At 29.0% G+C, this 22,886-nt stretch overlaps 2 protein-coding genes, 1 long non-coding RNA gene, 2 other non-coding genes and 1 pseudogene across 6 annotated transcripts; 4 read left to right on the top strand and 2 right to left on the bottom strand.

Moving 5' to 3' along the window:
* The first annotated feature begins 1,827 nt into the window (after positions 1-1,827).
* LOC149889936 (uncharacterized) lies at positions 1,828-3,437 on the top strand. Its single transcript, XR_016452055.1, has 3 exons — positions 1,828-2,814; positions 2,947-3,186; positions 3,319-3,437. It is a non-coding gene; the product is annotated as an uncharacterized LOC149889936 (long non-coding RNA).
* Positions 3,438-3,887: 450 nt separating this feature from the next.
* Trnak-cuu (transfer RNA lysine (anticodon CUU)) lies at positions 3,888-3,960 on the bottom strand. The gene has a single exon. It is a non-coding gene; the product is annotated as a tRNA-Lys (tRNA).
* A 4,462-nt stretch (positions 3,961-8,422) lies between these two features.
* LOC149889935 (uncharacterized) lies at positions 8,423-9,976 on the top strand. Its single transcript, XM_090085806.1, has one exon. The coding sequence runs from the start codon at positions 8,523-8,525 to the stop codon at positions 9,897-9,899; it is 1,377 nt and encodes a 458-aa protein (XP_089941932.1). The 5' UTR covers positions 8,423-8,522; the 3' UTR covers positions 9,900-9,976.
* A 469-nt stretch (positions 9,977-10,445) lies between these two features.
* Positions 10,446-13,445, top strand: LOC145198670 (uncharacterized; annotated as a pseudogene). The gene is made up of 5 exons (XR_016451968.1): positions 10,446-11,550; positions 11,717-11,903; positions 12,508-12,572; positions 12,852-12,976; positions 13,241-13,445. The product of XR_016451968.1 is annotated as an uncharacterized LOC145198670 (transcript).
* Positions 13,446-16,410: 2,965 nt separating this feature from the next.
* Positions 16,411-16,483, top strand: Trnak-cuu (transfer RNA lysine (anticodon CUU)). Its single transcript has one exon. It is a non-coding gene; the product is annotated as a tRNA-Lys (tRNA).
* A 2,361-nt stretch (positions 16,484-18,844) lies between these two features.
* LOC149889934 (vigilin-like) lies at positions 18,845-19,596 on the bottom strand. The gene is made up of 2 exons (XM_090085194.1): positions 19,141-19,596; positions 18,845-19,078 (listed from the first exon to the last, which is right to left on the bottom strand). Exons 1-2 carry the CDS (start codon positions 19,594-19,596, stop codon positions 18,845-18,847), a joined length of 690 nt encoding a protein of 229 aa, XP_089941320.1.
* Between the last annotated feature and the right edge of the window lie 3,290 nt (positions 19,597-22,886).

Here is a 22,886-nt window from a genome sequence, read left to right as displayed (position 1 = left end):
GTTTGTGTAGGGTTCCTACTTTTTATCCGTGTGTTAACATGCATGCTACGCGTAACTTGCTCAGCTTTTTTTCACTTAAGCCAACTATTGGAAAAAAAAGCTGAGCTATCGGGACAGATAAAACTTTAATGACGACATTTTGTTAGAGAATAGTTTTGTCAGAGAATAATGATGAAGCAGCTCTTTGCATCATGTTGGCTCAGCAGAGTACTCTTCATAGGGGGTAAAACAAGAGTTACGTAAGTTGTTAAATACTGTTGCAAGGGAAATTGGTTTTTCATCCCTAATACAAAACATCAAATACCTCAAGATAGAGTTTTTTTAAAAAACATTAGTTATCTCAAGAAATATTTTTTATTTAATTAAACACTTCGCAGACTTTTTAAGTGGTTATGAGTTACAAAAAAACTTAAAAATAAGCATTTTTAAAAAGCACCTCCAGAGATGGAATTTTCGTAGTTTGAAGTTTGTAAGCTTCAAACTACGAAAGCTTGAAGAGCTTTTTAGCTGATCAGCAAATTTCTATGATTGAGAAAGTAAGGAAAGAAGACGACGATATTTTACTCAACTTTTTTTGGATCAAGGTAAAACTTGTTAAATTAAAACTTGTGATGAAAGAAAATCAAGTTAAAGAAAATCAAAAATCGAATGATCATTTGTATTAAATTTGCTAAGAAGAAGCAAAACAGTTTGAAGATTTTGATCTGCTTGGTAAAGTCATAATTGATAAAAAAATATTATTGTTAAAAATTCCGAAGATACGAATGATGCGAACGAAAGGCAATTGCGTACTCAAAAACGAGGGAGAAGGGTAAATGTGTTTGATAATAATATTGGTACAATCTGGATCAAAATGTTTTGTGGAGTGCATATTTCCCAGTTAGCTGCAAAAGATGTGACAGAGGTGTTTCAAGCAACCCTTGCAGAAATAAGGATATTTATTTGAAATACACGAGCGCCTAAGTATGATACAAATTTTGCTGATCTCAAGAGAATACGCATAAATATTCCTGCGAGATGTAGTACGTATATTATGGTAGTAGATGTTTGAAAATTTCGCTATATAAGGGCAAGTTGGTACTAATCGAAATAGCTTCCACTTAAGATGAAACGTGGAAATTTATTGAAGAAAATACAAAAGTATTTAAACTGATGTTTTAAACAATAAAGAATTTTTAGAAATCCAACGATACCAGGTCGGACTTTTTATGATGGATGAAAATGGTAATAAATTGAAAAAAAATTTGATAGGCTAAATAGTTTTACGCCAAAACTTCTTGAAGCTTTAAATTTACGTTCAGAATTATGTGATGCTTTCATTGATGCACTCCTATTGGATCCTTGTTTTGCATAGAATTGTGCTTGTTATGAAGTTTAAGGATTTATTGAGAAGACGTGGAGTAGATTACCTACTTAAGATTCATCATTTTATAAACTTAAAAAAAACAACTTGTTGAAATTGTTTGAAAATATACGAGATAAAGATGAAGAACGTTAGACTCAATTTTCAGAAAGAGATTGCAAAATTTTGTTCAATAACTGATACTTGACCAGTTCTTTGTATTTGTACTCTTTTTTAAGATGAATTTTGTTCAATTGACATTAAAAAAAATCAAGAGTCAAAAAACCTTGGAATCAAAAAAAATTCAATACATCTCACTAAAACTTCACATTATAAACTTTTATTATCATTGAGTCAAATACTCATCTGGTTTTTCTTTTCAAAAATCAAATAAAAGAAAATAATTCAACACTTTATTGATTCGAGCTCCAAAAATTCAATTTTAAAGAAAGTTTTCTATCTTTTAAATGTTCGAAAAACTTTGTATCTTTTAATGATTCGAAAATCAGTAAGATTAGATAATATTTGTTTTTGATAAACAATAAATAACTAATACTCTTCTTTCAGGAGGAGGTCAATCTCAAAGTATCTGTCAAAGTCATGCCAAATACAAGAATTTAACACCAAATATTGTATATAGTGAGCCATGTATTGGGATAAATCAAAACTTTTACATTTTCGAATGTAAATACGGATGATCCGAATTAGAAGAAGCCGTGTAATACGGATGATCCGAATTAGAAGAAACTTTCTCGGATCAAAGTTGAATGAGATTTTAGTACTTTAATAATGGCCTACAGCCAATTCACACCCATTTGAGAACTCAACTTTGGGATGAAAAATTAAACGCGACATCATTCCTTTTTTAATGAGCTTTAAATAGCTGCAGAGATGCGATGGCAATAATCGAGCCTGTGCACAATTGGTCAAAGTATACGAAGCGTGAGAAAAACACTTTGATATAAACATGTCATAGATTAGAATAATTTGGGTTAAAAAATTCAAGCTTGGAGTAAAAAATCACATTTTTTCTACCTAATATCCTTTAGAAGATCAATGATTCGTGAATGGTGATCACAGAATAATTTCAATTATGCATTACATAAATATTTCTAAGATTTTATTGTTTACATTTATGCTTGATTCAATTACATCATTTTATATTTTACAAGCTATTTACTTTAAAAGACTTAAAGAATAAATTAAGGCTTCTCGCGGTGGTATGCAAGCTATCATTTAATGGTTCTTGTTGTGGTGACGTTCGTAGTTTTAGAATGTTGGTGTTTTTTTATGATAGTAAGCACTCATAGCAAATAAAACGCAAGTCCTGTTGAAATCTTCTCAAATTCTAATTCTAATCTCTGAGCAATCTCCAAATTGTTTGTCTCAGAGAGTTTGCAACCATAAATGGAGTAAGCTTATTCGACTGTCAGATTGGGCTACTGTAACCTTGCCATTAACAATTGTTAGTTGTAAGTAATTTTTGACAGCAATCTTTCCTATTACAGTGGATATAGTACTTCTTCTTCATTGAATTTATTTTCCTTTTCTTGTTCACATATTGTAGCCTAATTGACTTATAAAAATAAACGTTTCGACTTTAGGATAACACTTTTGAACCTGTATAGTTAAAAAAATCCTTGAAGAAAAAGCGGATTCTTTATCACTAGGATATAAAGATTGATAACAAAGCCAAAAAGCGTTATTATCTTACTTTCAGCCGCAGCATTTTTGCTCAACCCTTAGCACAATGTGCAGGAACCGAAGAACCCAAATGTTTTAATCAGTAGCGTAGCTAAAAGTTCCTGGCTCATAGGCAAGATCCCCTGAGGGGTCCCTTTCAGGTAAATTTATTTTATAAAAAAAGTAAACTCAGTAAATATATCATAAATTCAGTAGTTTATTGCTATTACAGAAAAGAACACAGTATGAAAAACACTTACAAAGTACATAATACTAAAAAACTTTTTTTCTAGCTTTTGCATTTGCAAAGATATTCACAACTTCTTTAACATCCATTGTTTGATGCTGTTTTATGCTCTATGGCTAGTAATGCAAGATGATGTAGTCTGCTTTGAGTGGTTGCATTTCTTTTGTAATCTTTATCCACGTCTTTTTTTTGTAAAATTTTAGATACTTAATTCATTTCAGTCATGATTTTGAATAAAAATACATTAATAAATACAAACTCAAAATTTTGTGTAATGTCGATGTTTTGGCCCTTTTTCGACGGGCCCTTAGGCTGTGCCTACTCTTGCTATAGGGTAGCTACGCGCCTGGTTTTAATCTGAAATCAGATACGTCTAAAAAATTTCTGTTTAAGAATAGGTCCGTTAGGAATGTGTTTGGCGAGAACTTAATTCTAAGGAAAATGTTCTAAATAGGTTTGGCTGTAAGAAAACTTGACAGTTATTCGTTAAATTGATATTAAAATGAATTTGTTGAGTAATAAGTTTGCTGGATAACGAAACATTTGTTAAAAAATGTTGAAATGCTTAATCGTAATAAAACAGCTTAGCTGAAAAAATCTTGCTAAAACGGAAGTCGCCCAACGTGGGGCTCGAACCCACGACCCTGAGATTAAGAGTCTCATGCTCTACCGACTGAGCTAGCCGGGCTATGTATAAAGTCAATATATTAAAAAACTTATTTTATTTTAAAAACAGTTATCGTTCTAATGTTAGTTCAGTACAGGAAACATTAACCAAACAAGCGTCAGTGAAAGAATGTTACATGTCCAAAATATTATACGTCAGTTTTATTTTGTATAATATACAACGATGGATGTTATTTGTACATTTGCCTCCCAGAAGGGATAAAACGTCCATTGATACCATTTTTATACGGACGGTATTTGGGATATTGAAAAGGAAGCGTTCTTATATTTTGAGAAAGAAAGGTATAACCCTGTGAATAAAAAATGCTGAGCATTCAAAGAGAAAGAAATCAGTACATTGTTCGACGAAACTATTATAAATAATTAGGTTCATTTTGTTAAAAAATAAACCATAAGATAAGCATATTGTTGAGCCTAATTCTTTAAATTGAGCATGTTTGTGAAACATTCTTTAAATATTGGGATTTTTGATTTTACATAAGCATATTCAAGCCATATTTCAAAAATTTCATAGGCCTGTTATGATTATTATATATTCAATAATGCTCGTTTAAAAAAAACACACACATTCAGTCTTCGTTACATATAGATAACAACAAAAAATTTGCAACAAGTTATTTTGATAGACTGAGTTCAAATCTAAAATCAGATTTTTATGGCAAGCAATAGATTTTTTGCAATATAATATTTTCGGTTTTTCAAAATTTAAAGTTTACCAAGATATTTGTGAAAAGCAGATTCTAAAACTGATATGAAAATATTAAAATATTTCCTTAGTTCTGCTATATTATTTTTATATTTTTTTGAATATTATTTTGAGGAAAGTAAAACAATAAATTTAAAATAGAAACATGGAAAATTAGTAAAACCTTACTGCTGATCAAGTAAAAAGTTAACCATTTTTAGATCTAAACAATTCAGTTGTACTTTTGATATTTATTCAAGCCAACCATCATTTTAATATTATGAGAGATTTGGGACAGAACTCGGGGACAGAACCAAAAATATTGCCATTATAAAAAAGAAGCATTTGAAGCTTTGCTTTGAACTATCGAAAAAAATTCCCCATTTTGTTGTATTATATAAAGAAATGCCCAACTTTGATAAATGAATTGGCTTCGGAAAAAAAGTTAACAAAGCTTTGCTCTCTCGTTCTGAAGTGAGAGACTTTTACAGTGTATTTAAGATAGTACTTTTCGTTTAATCCAATAGCTTATAATTCTGCAGCTTGTTTAGAAAGTTCCAAATCAATTACTAAGTCATTTAAGGTGATGCACCTCTTTAAAAATTGAAAAAAGAGTTTTTTTTATTTCAAACATTGAAGTACAAAGCCCATATTATATTTTCACTAATATGTGCTTTAAAAGTAAAACAAAAAAAATACAATTATTGTGGTTAATACAATTTCTCACTTCTTAGCAACTCCATAACAACGCATAAAAAACTTATTTATCGATCACTTCTAGAAGGAGAATGATGATATGAACTTTTATGCAGTTTTTAGCAACTTTTTACAAAAAAAAACTTTTTCTTTTTAAATATTTTTTTGTAAACGTGGTTTTTAAGACTTTCAATTTTTGATATGTTTCACATACGAAAACGTAAATATCTTCAGTTTTATTAAAGCTTTTGTCTCCAAATTTTCACAGTATGTTTGTTAATATATCTATGCCCAGGGGGCATCGACGTCATTCTCACGTCGGTTCGATGTTAGTTTTAGGTTAGCGACGTCGCCAACGTAAAGTCAACATCGCAACAACGTGAGAATGACGTCGAAAATTAACATCGAGTTGAGATGTTAAATCAACGTCAAAACGACGTAAAACTAGTGGTTTTATCCAACGTTGATTTTTAATTTGAATAAGACATCGCACAGACGTCGTCACAGATGCCCACTGGGAAATTTCAGCGATTTTTCTATCAAACATTTAGTGGTATATCATTAAAATTGTCACGCGTAGGGTTAGGACTATTGTAATTGTAATGAAAACAATAACAGTAACAATAATTATTGTTATTGTATTAACTTAATTTAGAAACAATAACAATACTTGTGATTTACAACTATTGTAATTCTGTAATACAATAACAATAAATATTGTATTGCAATTAATCTTTATAAAACAATAATAATATTTGAAAAAAAAGTGTATTGTAATGATCCACTACAATAACAATAAATATTGTATTGTAATTCGTCTTTGTAATACAATAACAATATATTGTTATTGTAATAAAAAAAAATTATTTTATTGTCAAAATTTAATAAATTTTTTAATAGTCCAGTTGCCGACTATATACCCTTGTACCCTTGAAATAGGGTACAACTAATATTTAATGATTGATTCTATTTCACTGAAACATAATGGGAGGGGGAAGGGGTGTCAGAATGGTAAATTGGGCAACTTTAAATAGTAAGGCTATCATCAGACAGGCAATATTTTGCGGCCATTTAGAACTTAGAAATACATAACAAGTTAGGTGATGCGAAATCTAAATATGATCTGAAGGTGATCAAGATTAATACCGATTGCGTATTATATTATATTTTGAAGATCAACACCGCATTTGCTACTTTTTAATCAACATATATAAAATAATGTTTTTACCCTATTTATACAATTTTAATCGGTTAAAAATAGATAACTTGATTTTTTAATGATCATCATAAATGTGCTATATATGGCACATTCATGGTAATTTGTCAGCACAACCACGCATAATTATAGGATCGGCATGTCCAAGTTACAAAAATAATTTTAACTTAAATTTCTTCTAAACAAAATATGTAAAAAATAAAATTTGCAATATATTTCAAATCCGTAAATAAAAAATAGCAAAAATAATAGTAAGTTCGTCAGAGATAAATATAAATACGTTAAAATACATTAGCTTTTCTACTTTAATGTAAAGTAATACACTACAAAAGTTATTGTAATTGTTTTCATCAAAACAATACAATAGTTATTGTAATTTTATTTCATTAAAACAATACAATACAATAGTTCTCGAACTTTATTGTATTGTTAGAAAAAAAACAATACAATACTTATTGTAATTGTTTTTCATCACAGCAATACAATACCAAAAAAAAATTTTTTATTGTTTCTGTAATATTACAATATAATATTATTGTATTGTAATGTGTAATTGTATTTAATTTTTACAATTACAATTACAATAGTCCTAACCCTAGTCACGCGTTGATATTCAAGTTAACTCAACTACAGGTAGGTACACCTTAAAAAAACAAACACCTTAAGATGTTTTCTTTTTAAGGTGTTTAAAGGGTTTTTTTTAAGGTTTTTAAAGCTTTTTTAAGGTGTTTAAAGGTTTTTTTTAAGGTTTTTAAATATGTAAAAAATGTAGTTTTTAATTAAAAATTACAAAGTCATATTTTTTGTTCTTGTCAAGCACTGTGTGAGCTTTAGCGCATAATATTATTTGTTTTGAGATTCCATATAAATACTCTCTCCAAAAAAATACAAGTTCGACTATTTTCATATTTAAAAAATGCGATAAAAACAATTTAAAGACATTTAAAGAAACAATTTATATAACTATACTGTTGCTTCAAGTATATATATATATATATATATATATATATATATATATATATATATATATATATATATATATATATATATATATATATATATATATATATATATATATTTAATATCACCCTTCCACACACCATGTTCAAGTTTTTTTGAGTTTGTTAAAATCACATTTAATAAGTTCTTCAGCCAACGAATCTAAAAGGATTCAAAATGTTTTTGTTAGTAGGGGAGATGGGGGCGCATTGATCGCCGGGGAAGTATGATCTTTTGGCTTTTACTCGTTCATTTTTGCCTTACTAGAAGTGAGGTTGCAATTTAATTAACCATTATGCTTCCCTAATTGATTATTCGTAATATTTTTTCATAAGGTTATCAGCGTCAAAAAAAATAAAGAAAATATTGTTTTTTGTCATAAAAAGTGATTTTTTTAAATCGTACTATAATTCAAATATATTTTTATTTAGATGTCTGTATGGGTTAACAACAATTTTATTTTAAATTTGTAAGTGTTAGGTGTATAATATAATATATAATTTTTATTTGGCTGCAATTTATACAGTAGATATTGCTATCAATATGTTACCTATACCTATTGGGGTACATTGATCTTTGACTATGCGGGGCCCATTGATCGGAGGATCAAAGTGCCCCATAGAAGACGAAGTGCCCCATGTTTTTGTTTATAAGCAATACAGTTAAACGAATGGAATTGTATTTATAATTTTAAAAAAAACTATATATAAACAAACAATAGCTTTTAGCATTTCATTTTTTAAATCTACTTATGTTATAAGCTAGTAATAATAATACTATTATTTTATAATATCAAAAGAATAATATTTAACATAATAATTAAAAAATATTTAACATAATATTATTATGTTAAATATTAGCATTTATTAAAAACATATGTTTTTATTGATATATTTTTTTACAGATCTTAAAATGGTTAGAAATAGAATTAAAAAAAACAAATAAAGTTGCTATACCAAGTGAAACAATGAAAGTAGCTGTTAATAAAGTTTTAGAAGGAACACAACTGAATGTTGTAGCACGTCAGTTTAACATAGATAGAATGACTTTAAAAAGATATTGTCGTAAAAAGAGGCTTAATCCAAATGAAGCTTTCAAGCCTAACTACAACAATAGACAAGTTTTTACAGCAGAAGATGAAAAAAGTTTATCAAGTTATTTACTAATTGCATCAAAAATGAACTATGGCCTTTCAACTAGGTCAGCGCGATTATTGGCATATGAATTTGCTTTAAAAAACAATAAGATATGCCCATCATCATGGATCAAAAATAAAATTGCAGGCATTGATTGGTTGCAAGGTTTTATGAAAAGACAACCAGAGTTGTCTCTACGAACACCTGAAGCAACGAGCTTCGCTCGATCAACAGCTTTTAACAAACACACTGTAAGAGAGTTTTTTCAAAATCTTAAAACGGTAAGAAATCGATATAAATATAATCCTAACTGTATATATAATGTTGATGAAACTGGTTTAACAACCGTTCAAAAGCCGGTAAAGGTTTTAGCTGGTAGAGGAAGCAAACAAGTTGGAAGAATCACATCTGCAGAACGAGGAACATTGGTAACTGCATGTTGTGCCTCTAATGCTATTGGAAATTCCATTCCTCCATTATTTATTTTTCCTAGGGTAAAGTTTCATGATTACATGATTAAGGAAGGACCTCCTGGATGTGTGGGATTTGCAAATCCTTCTGGTTGGATGAACTCAGAAATTTTCATAGAATGGATTAAACATTTTGTTAAATATTCAAACTGTTCTCAGGAATCTCCAGTTTTGTTACTTCTCGACAGTCATGAAAGTCATATTTCTGTTAAAGGCTTGGAGCTTGCAGTTCAACACGGAATTACAATGATAAGTTTTCCTCCCCATTGCAGCCATAAATTGCAGCCATTAGATAGAACTGTTTTTGGACCATTGAAAAGGTTTTACAATTCTGCATGTGATAATTGGATGGTTTCAAACCCAAGACCAATGACCATTTATGATATTGTTTCAATAGTTCGAGAACCGTATACAAAAGCTTTCTCACCATCTAATATACAGACAGGATTTAGAGTAGCTGGCATTGAGCCATTCAATTCTGAAATTTTCAAAGATGACGAGTATTTACCATCATCAGTTACAGATAGAGCTGCTCCAGATACAGTTACTATCACTCCTGTCAACAACATGGAATCTGAAATGTTACCAGCACATGTTAATCACATAGAGTCTGAAATAACTATAGTAAATATTGAAACAAGTATTTTAAACAAAGTGTCAACAAGTGTTGCTTCTATAATCTCACCTGAGGTTTTAAAACCTTACCCAAAAGCATCTGCCAGAAAAAAAAAAAGTTAAAAGTAGGCAGTTAAAAACAAGGATCTTGACTGATACTCCTGTCAGAAATGAAATTCGTTTGTCAAAAGAAAAGAAAATTTTGAAGCAAACCAAAAATCAACAAAAAGTCTCCACAAAAGATAAGAAAGAAACTAAGAATTACTTGCTTAGGAATAAAAAACAATGTAAACCAAAAGCTGCTTCACAACTTGACTTTCACAAATGATGAAATATTCTTAATCAAAATATTGTACTTTTAACAAGTTTTGTAAACTTAAAAGTTGTATTCTTATTTCAGTCTTTATATTTCAGTTCTTATAAATTTCAAAATGTTGTAAAGTTTTAAACGTATATAAAGCGGGTAGCTTATAGCTGCTGTGATTTATACATTTTTTAATTAAAAATTAGACTAGTGGGTTTAACTGCTATATTTAAAAAATAATTAAAAAATTTAGATGTATTATATGTTATACAATATTACCCTTTGACTAAATTATTTACAAGATTTAGTTATAGAAGTGTTAAATGTTTAGATAATATTACGCATATAAGATCAATGTGCCCCAAGTCGGAGATCATAGTACCCCATAGTTTGGGGTACATTGATCTTTTGAGAGGGTTGTTTAAAAGTTAAAATTATTCATGTTTATCATTTTTTTAAATCAAAATATTTATATATTCCAAAAGCCAGATAGTTCTACATGTGTTTCGTAGTTAATAGGTTTTTACATCTCTTTCAGGTTCTGCGCAATTTTCAAAACACTGCTACGGCGATCAATGCGCCCCCATCTCCCCTACAGTTTTTTTGCCCCCGCCTTTGAATTTGGTTTTCCAACAACGAAAGGCTTTTTTCTCACTTTTATAATAAATTTTGGTTTCCCCATTTACAAAATTACTTATATTTTTAACTATTAAATTAAATATAATTTTTATTTTATGTTAGGTTATGTAATGATCTATTTTTTGTATTTTTTTTTAATAATAATAATTTTTATAAATTTGATAATAATAATTTTTACTAGAATTTATTTAAGTTAAAGAAAATCAATGATGAAGAGGTATATTTCATTGTCAGCTATCATCCAAACTACAAACAATAATCAATAAATATTATTTATTTTACAAGAGAATATCTCAAGGTAAAGCATACAACTTTATTTATTATTATTTTACTTTTGATTTTTTTCTCAGGTTGATTTTCAAGAGACCTCTGGTAGTTCACAAGTTCAAAACAATTCTGAGGTACTGTACATAAACACTAATTACACTAAGTAATTTTTTTTTCTTTCTGTAAGTTTTAAATCCATGTTTCCACACTTGCGTGGTTTGGATGGTTCTCCATAGTGACATATCAATGCCATTATGAAAGAGTTGAAGCAATTTTTTACGACCGGATGCCCTTCCTGACGTTAACATGAGGCAGGTTGTGCTGGATACCAATAGCAGGATAACCTCACCTGATGGAGTCTGCATGCAGTCTTCTCCGTTTGAAATTCTACTTTTATATGTTTTTATATATATAAAATATAATTCACGGTATAATATTGTTAGTATAATTCATTAATTAATTGATTTAAAAAAAGCATTTATGAAGAGCATTTTACTAAAAGTCAATATCGTAGAAAAGATGCAGCTACATTGCCAGTTAAAGGGTTTCCGTTAACTGAGTCAGGTATTTTTGTTCAATTTAAATTTGTTTACTTATTTTATTTTTGAATAATGTCGTGGTTTTGTGATGAATTATTTGCTTATTAAAGCTGGTTTGTTTTTTTTAACATTTTTTTTACATAGTAATGGAACAATGTTTAATAATATTAAAATTATGATTTTTTATGCAGAATTTCAAGCTAAATTAATGAAATACTTGATCAAACAAGATCAAAGACTTGAAAATATTGAGAAAACTTTATTAAATTTAACATCTTCTTCAGTTGGAGTAGCTAGAGAAATATCCCCAATAAGCAGTTTAGAGGAGTTGCATAATTAGAGGAAAAAATAGTAAATGAAGAAGAGTTCAACAAACTGGTTAATAAATTTTTATTTCTTTTTTCAATGTCAATTTTATTTATGTCATATTATTTATGTCATATGTCAGTTTATGTCATTTATATATGTAGGTTTTTTCCTCAAAACGATTAAAGTGATTTTTAAAATATTATTGTGTCTATGAAATACTCTGCTGACCAAAACATAATTCCATTAAATGATCAGGTCTCAGAATAATTTTGATTCACAGAATCAATTTTTTTTTTTGATGTTGATTATAAGCTTTTTTTTGATCGGCATCTATAAATGTTGTATAAATTTTGATTAAAAATTTGGATTTTGATAGATATATTAATTAATAAGCACTTGAATAGGTTTAAAATAGGATCGATTTGATTAAAACACTTTCTCAATATATTTTACTCAAGTTCTAATTTTCCTTCATGAGCGAAATCAATCTAAAGAAAATGGTGTCTTTTATATATTATATAGAGGTGGTCTGATTCTATCAATTCAAAATAATATGTAGAAATTTTTCTGTATTATATATTGTTTTTTTAATTTTAATGTATATCATTAAGGTTATGACATAAAAATATTTTATCTTGTGATTAAATTTTATTCCATTTTCTAATTTTATCAGGTTTTATCTCTCGCTTCTGCTGGGGGTAAAGACATTAAAGATGTTGTCAAAAACATAATAAAAAGGTTCTCAATATATTGATGATATATTAGCTATAGCCCTTACCCAGTGGGCATGTGTATTTAAGAAGTTCTAAGAACGATACATGTCCACTGGGTATAGTGAATATTGTGTACTTTATAGCAAATAATCTTCTTAGATAAAATAGCTAAGTTTGAACACTTTTTCTTATCATATCATCCAACATATAAGTTTTTTATTAAGGTTTTTCACTTGGAGTTTAACACTTCTTCGGAATCGTTCTCTTTAAATAAAACAATAATAATATAAATATTTTGTTTTAGCGTCGCTACGTACGATGTGTTCGCCAAGTTCAATTTTAAAGGAACAAATCGCCTTGAAAATAATAAAGACTCAAGACCAAAAAAGCAAGCTTTTAAAAATCTTAATATATGCAAAGTTGTGTGCTGTACGTTTTATAAATTACTTCAGTTTTTAGAAGCTTTACTTTTATTACTATGTACCTTATTACTATGCTTATTTTTCCACTTTTTTTTTACATTTATTTCCATTTTTAAATATTATAATAATATAAAATATGAGTTAGGTTAAAATAGTAGCTTTTAATGCCTTTTTTTTGTTGTTGTTAAAGAAATAATTATTCAAATTGTTATGAAAGTTATTATTTGAATAGTTGATACGTTTAATTTTTAAGTCATTTTTCATATTTCAGGTGCAGCAATGAAGGATAGAAGATTTAACAGAGAAGACGTTTTAAATTGCGTCAAAGATATTTTGCGATACGCTCCAGACAAGACCACAGGTGGAAGACGGTCTTCAACATAAAAAGTTTGTATCATATAAAAGAAATATATAAAGTAAATAACTTGTAAATTATGTTTTATATTTTAATGCCGTAATTATATTTTGAAATTCTATTTTATTCTTTGTTTTAATGAAGGATGTAGTATTTAAACATTAATAAACGACGATGTACATCGTCTTAGGTTTACACGAGTGAACCTAAGTCGGAGTTTGAGATGCAAGTTAAGATTTAGATAAATTTTACTTCCATTTAAAACTCGAAACTTGAAATATAACATGTTATATTTTTTCGAGTTTTAAATGGTAGTAAAATTTATCTAAATTTTAAATTTATCTAAAACCGACGTAAATCAAGCAATGTTCAATAAAATATTTTATTGAACATCGCTTGATTTACGTCGGCTTAATATCATATTCTAACGTTAATCCGATTTTCAATTTCCAACATAGAGGCGACATCGCACACAACGTCGCAGATACATCGAATGTTTACATCGCTATTACATTGCGATTCGACATCAATATTACATCGGATATAAACATCGTCTTAACATCAAAAATTGACATCGCGATTACATCGCATATTAACGTCGATCCAACTTTCCATTTCCAACGTTAATGCGATGTCGCACTCGACGTCGCCTAAACGTTAAACCAACATCGCCGTGCCCACTGGCTGAGGGTTGGAATACGTATTATAAAATTTAAAGAATAAATAAGCTCATCAAACTTCGGGAACAGCTAATTGTAGACCTTTTCTTTTTCCTTTTGTCCAGTCATAAAGACTCTTCATATTTAAAGCACACGTTATTGGCAATATACTTTCATGTGTAAAAAATCTTTTACATTACCTACTACTGCATGTACTTTATAGCGAAACTTGATACCTTAATTTCTGTAAGCAGTTGAACATTACTTTATCTTAGGTTGAAAAACCTCCAATTTAAGATAAAGTATTGTTCAAGTGCTTACAGATCAATTGCAAAGTAGCTGTTCAAATTTTATTTTTAGTATCTCGGAACAATAGAAATTAGAGATTGATTAATTAGATAGAATGATTTTATTTTTTTGTTCTTCCGCTATTTTAATATTTCCCAAGCTATTAAAATAAAATATGACTTTCTCGTAAAAGTCAAGCAATCTTTAAAGCCATTTGAAGACTCCACGGGAAGAAACGGCAGGGTCACATTTTTTCATTTTGAGATAAATCATTATTAAACTTTTAAACCTTTATAAGTTTCGAAGTTTTAGGAAAATTTAGAAAAACTTTAAATATGCATCAAATCATTTATTTGATTTGAATTCAAATACAAAATATGCTATTATGGTTAGTAAAGCTAGAAAGTGTAAAAAGTCGAAACTTTCAAAATGTGACCCTGCCGTTTCTTCCCGTGGAGTCTTCATTTTAAATCAAGAAGGGAGAACTGGGGGCCCAAAATTGCAACAATTTTGGCTAATCCAATTTCTTACTCCTTAGCAACTCCATAACAACGCATAGACAACTTAGAATATATATGAGAGCCCAAAAAATTACAACTTGTTAGACATCTTTTTCAAAGACAATAAATTTATTTGGATTTATTTGGATTTAATATCTGCAAACTTTGATGTATTTTAGCAACTTATTTAAAAAGGGGTTTAGATGACTGTTTTATTGACTTTTTTAGATGACTGTTTTTATTGACTTTTTAGTTTTAATAAAAGCCTTGGCACCGGCTATGTTTCTCTCTTTTACAATGGATGTTAAGTCTTTTGAAATAAATTAAAATTACAATAACTTATGTATTTATATATGCATGTTATAAAAGAGCATTTAAAAATTTGCCATATATCTCACATACTTATTACAATTTTGTTTAAACAATTGCAAATATTGCGCAATAGTTCTATTTTATTAAGTCAAACTGTTAAATTTATTTTTGTAAAGTAATAAATAAATTTATGTTTGCATGTAAATGGTATACCAAAAACTTTTGCATTTTTCTGATCTAAGGAAAGGGCTCTATGGATTCCTTTTTTTGATTTTGAATTGATAAATTCCATGTAAATATACTTTACGTGGAATCAAGATACACTTTACATTACTCCTTTATAGCACCATGCCCCCTGAAGAGTACATATATGTACTCTTCAGGGGGCATGGTGCTATAAAGGAGTAATGTAAAGTGTATCTTGATTCCACGTAAAGTATATTTACATGGAATTTATCAATTCAAAATCAAAAAAAGGAATCCATAGAGCCCTTTCCTTAGATCAGAAAAATGCAAAAGTTTTTGGTATACCATTTACATGCAAACATAAATTTGTACTATAGTACAACTTTTACACGAATTTATCAAATGAAACCGTGTCAAGTAAAGTACAACAAAAAGAAGAAAAGCAAAATTTACTGAATGAGTTTTTTTTTCTCATCTTTTTATGCTAACTTAATCTACCGTGAAGGGAATAGCTTTATGAGCCATAAAAATCACGTGCGCAAAATGCCATTTTGCCCAAAATATGCTAAATTTCTGAAATTTTATAATGCATTTTTATAATGCCAAACTATTAATGCAAATATCAACTGTTACTTCTCCAGATTATATATAGTTCTTGTTTTAGGGAAACTTATGAAACGTTGACTAATTCTTTTTAAATTTATTGTCTAGCTACGTCTAAAAGGATCATTGGCAAATATGGCTGACGCACAATGCCACCAACTCAACCAAACAATTAGAGTATGAATTTCAAATTTTAAATTACTTTTAACACTCTATCAATGCACATTTATAATAGTAAAGCTCAAGAAGCGCAGAACAAAATTTTTCGAATTGCAAAACCATACAAAATTTAGAAAACAAAAAAAAAACCATATAAAATCTAGAGAAAAAAAAAAAAAAACCATACAAAATAACTTTTTAGATTAAGTGAGATAAGTACAAATCAAAATTTTTAAAATTCTTCATTTGATGAGTAAAAAAAAAGTGTGTTAAAGTATTTTTGATATTTTGCATTTTATTCACTTTTTTTCCACAAAAAATGCATTTTTTAATTTGTATTCTAAAAATTATTTATATACATATTACCCTGTCATTGTAAGCCCGGCTAGCTCAGTCGGTAGAGCATGAGACTCTTAATCTCAGGGTCGTGGGTTCGAGCCCCACGTTGGGCGACTTTTTTTATTTACAACCTCTACAATTTTACTAACCACAAGTTTTTTTATACATATCTGTGGTCACGGGTAGAAAGGGCTAAAGTCAAAGCTAGTGAAATCAAAAGGGAAAAACTACAGTTATCTCGTTAAATATTCATAGTATCAAGAATTTAAATGGTTACATGTGTTAGGAATGTAATATATATAATATAAAAATACCTTAAATATGTAAGGATATAATGAACTTACACGTAGGAATTTTCAAACATTGATACTGCTGTCTCAAAAAGTTTGTCAAATTGACTTATGCCCTTTCTACCCGGGACCAAATATTTATCTAAGGTTCCACTAAATGAATCAGTTTGTAAGCATCAAACTAATGCATAAAATCGGGGAACGAAGTGGTTGCACTATAAAAAAATATTTGAGTTTTTAACACTGGTTTTCTTGAGTTCTTACAGCATGTTTTAACATACCAACGTTGGGCGACTTCTTTTCATTTAAAAATAGTAAGTTTTTACGATTTAATAAACCAGAAAAAATAAGTTTTTAGTCTAAAATTACCGAAAAATCACTACAAAGTATAATTATGTGTGAGCAAAAAATAAAATGGAGTTTATATTTGCATGCACGGACAAATTTAAATCATTGCAGTTCAATTATACATAACCACTTTAAAGAAAACCTGATAATCGAAGTGTGGAATCGAAATGTTACATGAAAACAGTACAAAGCTTTTTGAGCTAACTAAACACCTAATCATTTCCTATTTCTTAAGCTTCTTAGTTTCGTATAAGGATGTCTTAGTGCAATTTAACATAGGCTAATGCTTTCGCAAAAACGGGATGCTGAATACTATAGGTTGAACAAATTCAGCACCCTTTAATTGTTAATAACTCGAAAACTGCTTAACAGATTTTTCTAATTTTTGTTGCAGAAGGAAGCTAACTAAATTATTCATTTATTTACATCATTTTTTACATGTTTAATTCGAACCTTAAATAGAAATCAAATATTTTTGCGAGTACTTGACATCATCTCCTGGATCTTTCTTTGAATTACTTTTTTTGAAGCTGCTTTACACTTTTTCTTAAAATTTTCTTCATTTGAAGCTAATTTCTTTCTTTTCAATAAGATTCCTTATATAAATACAGGTTTTTTTAATAAGAAACGTGTTACTTATAAGAAACTAGTAATAGAATCCCCAAAATTTAAGAAACTATTTGTACTAAGTTTCGATAAGAAAATTATTTTATAAAGAGCTCGAGGAATGTTTCTTAATTTGTGTTTTGTTCAGGGACAAACCTGAGGATTATATCACTTGAATGATATTGATGGAATTCAAATAATTTTAGTTAATAGTAAAACAATATATCTTACTTAAGATTGTTTTCAAATTGCATTTTATGTACTTTTTCTCTCTTTTTTTAATTGGATACTTAAGAAACTCTAAAGAAACTTTTAGTACTAAATTTGTAAAAAAGTACCGCAAAATGAATCCAACTGAAGATCGAGCAACACCAGTCAATTTTGAAATGTCAACTTGTGATAATGAAGGATTTTGAAGAAAAATTTCTAAACCTTTTTCTCGATTTACTCATTTTAACTCGATAACAATCGTAACCAATACTTAACACCAATACAATCAAACAACAACACATAAGCTTCCTTCTGCAAAAAAAAAAAAAAATAGAAAAGTATGTTAAGTAGCTTTTGAGTTATTAACGATTAAAGGGTGCTGAATTTCATTGTGTTCAACCGATACTTCTAGTAACTTCATTTTAGTAGCATTTCTCTGATGCATCGTGGACGAAAAAAATACTCTGCAAGATATTTATATAATTTTTTAGTAAAACTTTTTGTAATTCTCTATTAAATTTTATGTGAAAGGAGACGTCAAAAATGAGACGTAAAATAAAATTGATTTTTTTCTTGAACGTAATTATTAAGAAACAAAAAAATGGTGAACCCGCGAGATCCCACTTAGTTACTTTTTGAATATTGTTCATCAAAGTATATCAATTTATAAAATAAAAAAAGCACCTTTTTCTGCCGATGTCTTCATAAAGTCTTTTTTTCTTGTACAAGTTATTATTTTTTTGGGTCCAAAGTGGTGGATTTTATTTTTCAAAATGATTACTAAGATTGCATGAAGATTTAAAATATCTTGAATTCTGTTTACAATAACATAACTATGTTACTTTACCTCTACAGAAACTTACAAAACTTCCCTCGACGTTTATAAATGCCCACGATCATTTTAACAGCTTGTTGAACTACTTCTTTATCTCCAGCAACAGTAAGTTCATTATATTTGTTGAAGGAGATGGAATATTGATTCGAACACCAGTAACAGATGCAATACCCTTCATCTCATTATTAGGCCTTTGGATAAATGGATAATATATTTTGGGAATATTTAGGTTCATGTGAAAGCTTTGCTTGTTCATCTGATATTAGTAGAATTTCATATTTGCCTCCATCAATACCTTCCTTTGTGCCCACAATTCGAATTATTTTACAGTCTTGAGCAATAGTTATTTTCATTTGAGTCATCAACTCAAGTTCTTGGAGTATTTTACCAACTTTTCCAAGAACAAAGTCATGATATTCCTTAGAGATTACAATCTCAATGCTTGCTTGAGTTTAAAGACTTGCTACAATAAATCTCTTACCTGTGCAGTTACCTCTCGCTTACCTGTTACCATTACTGTCAAGTATTTGTCTTTGTTAACATTAATTTCAGTTGTGCCAATTTTCTGCATTATATTACAAATTAATTCATTTTGTCTGTTAACATCCCCAACAATCGGACTGGGACTTTTGAACTTACGTTCCCCATATGGAATTTTTAACACCTGTGTTGCAGTTGATGATAAAACAGGTCGAAAGTTTTCTGCTTGTTTTGTTTTATTTGAGCTTTTTACAACCCAGGCTGATTTGTTGGGACCTGCGCTGGATTTAGGAGCTGAACTTAAAGGGGGAAAAGCATCAGCATATGTTGGAGGACTTGACTCAGTTTGGTCATATTTGCTCAGATCCATTGTATCGTTTGGTGAATATGTACCATTTATATAACCATTAGGAAGGTCTGATTTTGAACCATTTAACATTAACGATTCTGTATCCATAAATCTTGACCTATTCAGTCAAGTCTAGCAGCTCTGCTATTCAATAATCAGAGGAAACTGCTGTCGTTAAAGGTGATCCGGGTTACATAAAACTGCTTTTTACCACAGCTTGGCTTAGAAATAAGTTCTATCCAGAATTATAAGCGCTCCGAACTTCATAAAAAAAGCTTTTGTACAACGCAATAAAGCAACAAAATTTATAATAGTACACCTAAAGTTTATAATAGTACACCTAAAGTTTATAATAGTACACCTAAAATGGCAAATTTTTTATTAAAATTTTTTTTTTAATTAGTAGGATTGCATAAAAATAAAAGGATAATCATTTATTAAAGGGCATTATACTTTTACGTTTATAAACTGTTTGAATATGGGTTACTCTTTGTTTAGTCTTAAACTATAATTCTACAAAACTGTAATATTTTATGATTTTTTCAATTCAATATCTTTCTCACAAAGGGATTCTTTGTAAAGCCTTCAGATTTAGATAACCAGCTTTAGGTTTTGCAGTCACACTTAAGTGTAAGAAGGCAAATTTGTTTCTAGGAAAAAAAGAAGAAATATTCTTGACAAAGTTAAAGGTAAAATGAAAAAACAGCGACTAAACCAAATTAACATTTTTAAAATCGCATTACGTAGGGTTGAAAACCTCAATGTGCAGTAAGATATTATAAGTTTTTCTCTAATAAAATTTAAAAACTTTTTATCTGTGTTAAACAATCTGAGGTTTTTCTGATTGGAAAAGCACAAAAAGAAAAGAAAGAAAGTTCGAGTGCAATGAGTCGACCGCTTTTAAAATTAAAAATCAGACAAGTGAACGAACGAAACGCTGAAAAAACGAGGAAATATGTTTCATATTCAGTTCATTTGAGTTTGCACTTACAACTTAGATGAGCCATCGGGCTTCAGGAGTAAGCCATGCTACAAGTAAAAGTAAAAATTGAACTTGCACCTCCTAACAGCGAGCCTGTTGAAATTTCAAGGTCACAAGAGGCTCTCCACATTAATTTGTCTATTTCAAAAATTGTATTGAAACTAAATAGTTGATTTTTTTTAAATACTGCCATTTTTAATCTGTCATACTAAATATTGCAACTCAAATGTCAAATACAAATTAAGTGGTTAAAAAATTTAATTTTGCTGATTTTTCGACTTTTGGCCAGGTTTCTTAAGATTCCCATTGTGCGGTAAAGTAACCTTACGTAGCAAACTTCAACACTTTGCTATTAAACTTCTCGCACGTCGCAGTTTTTACTTACAAATTATAATTGCCTTCATTGTTTCAGCATTTAATTTAGATTTCTCTTTCATCCGTATTCATAGCAGAAAATATCTTAACATGTGCTGCATTTCCTGGTAGACAAAAAATAATCTTTGTTTATTTTAAAAAGTCCCTGCAAAATATGTAATAAATATGTAGTAAAAGGTTTGTAATTTTGGTTCATACATTTTTTTTACCATTTAGACAAGCAACCATACATTCAAAAACTTTGGGTGCAAAGTATTGTAAGTAAAAAGAGATTCACTAGCAGCAGTTTTTCACTTTCATTATCTCCATCGTTTCTCACCATAAACGAAATGATACTACCTAGATGTTGGTTGATACTGTTTCTGACGCCAAGTGCAATGTCAAACTATTTTTGTTTCATCACCACATAGCCCACTTTTATAAATTTGAACAAAGCAATTCATTGTTTTATCTGTTTTTAAAATAATCATTTACGGTTTCGTTCATCTGCTTTAAATTTAATGGATTTTAGTTTTGTTTAAAATTGTGAATAGCGGAACTAAAACCGATTTAATAAATATCGAGGTTATTTTTTCCGTTAATTTTTTCGTAAATAACCGGTAACTCGGTAACAAACAAAAAAAAAAAAAAAAAAAGAAAAAGAAAATGTAATGTGCTGCTTAAGGTGAGTTTCAGTCACCTTAAAGGTGAGTTTCAGTCACCTTAAAGGTGAGTTTCCACTCATCCGTTTTAACTACGGGAAAGGGAAAGGGATGGGAAAATGAATCACGTGAGCATGCGCAGTTTGTAATTTAAATTTTAAAACTAATCACAGCGCATGCTCACGTGATTCATTTTCCCATCCCTTTCCCTTTTCCGTAGTTAAAACGGATGAGTGGAAACTCACCATTAGAGCCTAATTCAATTAATTATTTATAAATAATAAATGGAAAGTGGGAATGGCAGAGGCCTCGTTGATCCCTTTAAATAAAGATAATGATCGATTGAATTAGATACTGAAAAATGTAGATTTTTTTGTTTATTTTGTTTATAGAGAAACTTAGATTTCAGAGCAAGCAAAGTCATAAGTAAATCATTTAAACTGAAGTCTTGTAAAAGAGCTCTTTTAATTGGAATATTTAAACTATTATTTAATTTCCAATAAATGATTGCAGTGCAAGAGAGCATTTTGTAAAATCCCATCGAAAAAAAAAATAAAAAAACGATATTCAAAATCCGTATTTTAAATCACTTGGTTCCAACTTATTTCTACGACTTGCTTGTAATCATTAGTTGAAGTATTTTTCTCATTCTGAATGAATTTGATAAAATTATTTTATCTTGAAACACAGCATCTAAATCTGAAAGATAAGCTGTGCACAAAGCTTTGATCTCACAAGCTTGATCAATTACTGCAGATTAAAAAAGGTCTAATGCACTGTTATCAAATAGTTAATATTTAACCTTCAAGAAATACCGTTAAATTATCAGTTTCAGAAAAAAAATGCCGAAACATCAGTTTTTAAAATTCTGTTTAAATCACTATTCCGGGTTGTAAGGAATTAAGAAAGTTGGAAAGTTATTTGTTAAGTCCGGACTTCATTTGCGGCTATTATGAAGTTATTAGCTACTATATGAGTATTAGTAACTAATATTAACTAAATATTAGTATTATATTAGTATTATAATACTAATATAATATTATAATACTAATATAATACTAATATTAAGTTAACATTAGTTACTAAAGACATACACACCAAGCTCAAATTTAACAGAATGATGCATTGTAATCATAAATATTGACTTAACTATTTTTTTTTTTTTGAATTACACCATTCTGATTCTCCATAGCTCATATTATCTGGCATTTTCGATGAATCCTCAGAAAGCCTTGCTGACTTGTTTTGGTTTGAATAAAGTTATTTTGAAGGATCTGTAAAACGTTTAATATGCCAGTTAAACTGTGATGGAAAAGGTTTATGCATAACTTAGTAAACAATTGTTTTATTTTTATAAAGAACGTGAAGGATGTGCGTAGGGAGTTATAAACTTTTTCTAA

The sequence above is a fragment of the Hydra viridissima genome, unplaced genomic scaffold (genome assembly GCF_058129835.1).
Source record: "Hydra viridissima isolate aposymbiotic clone 2 unplaced genomic scaffold, HvirCarnegie_v1 scaffold_4, whole genome shotgun sequence".
Lineage (NCBI taxonomy): Eukaryota > Metazoa > Cnidaria > Hydrozoa > Anthoathecata > Hydridae > Hydra > Hydra viridissima.
Note: the sequence above shows the minus strand (reverse complement) of the source record. Positions and strands in the feature narration are given on the sequence as shown.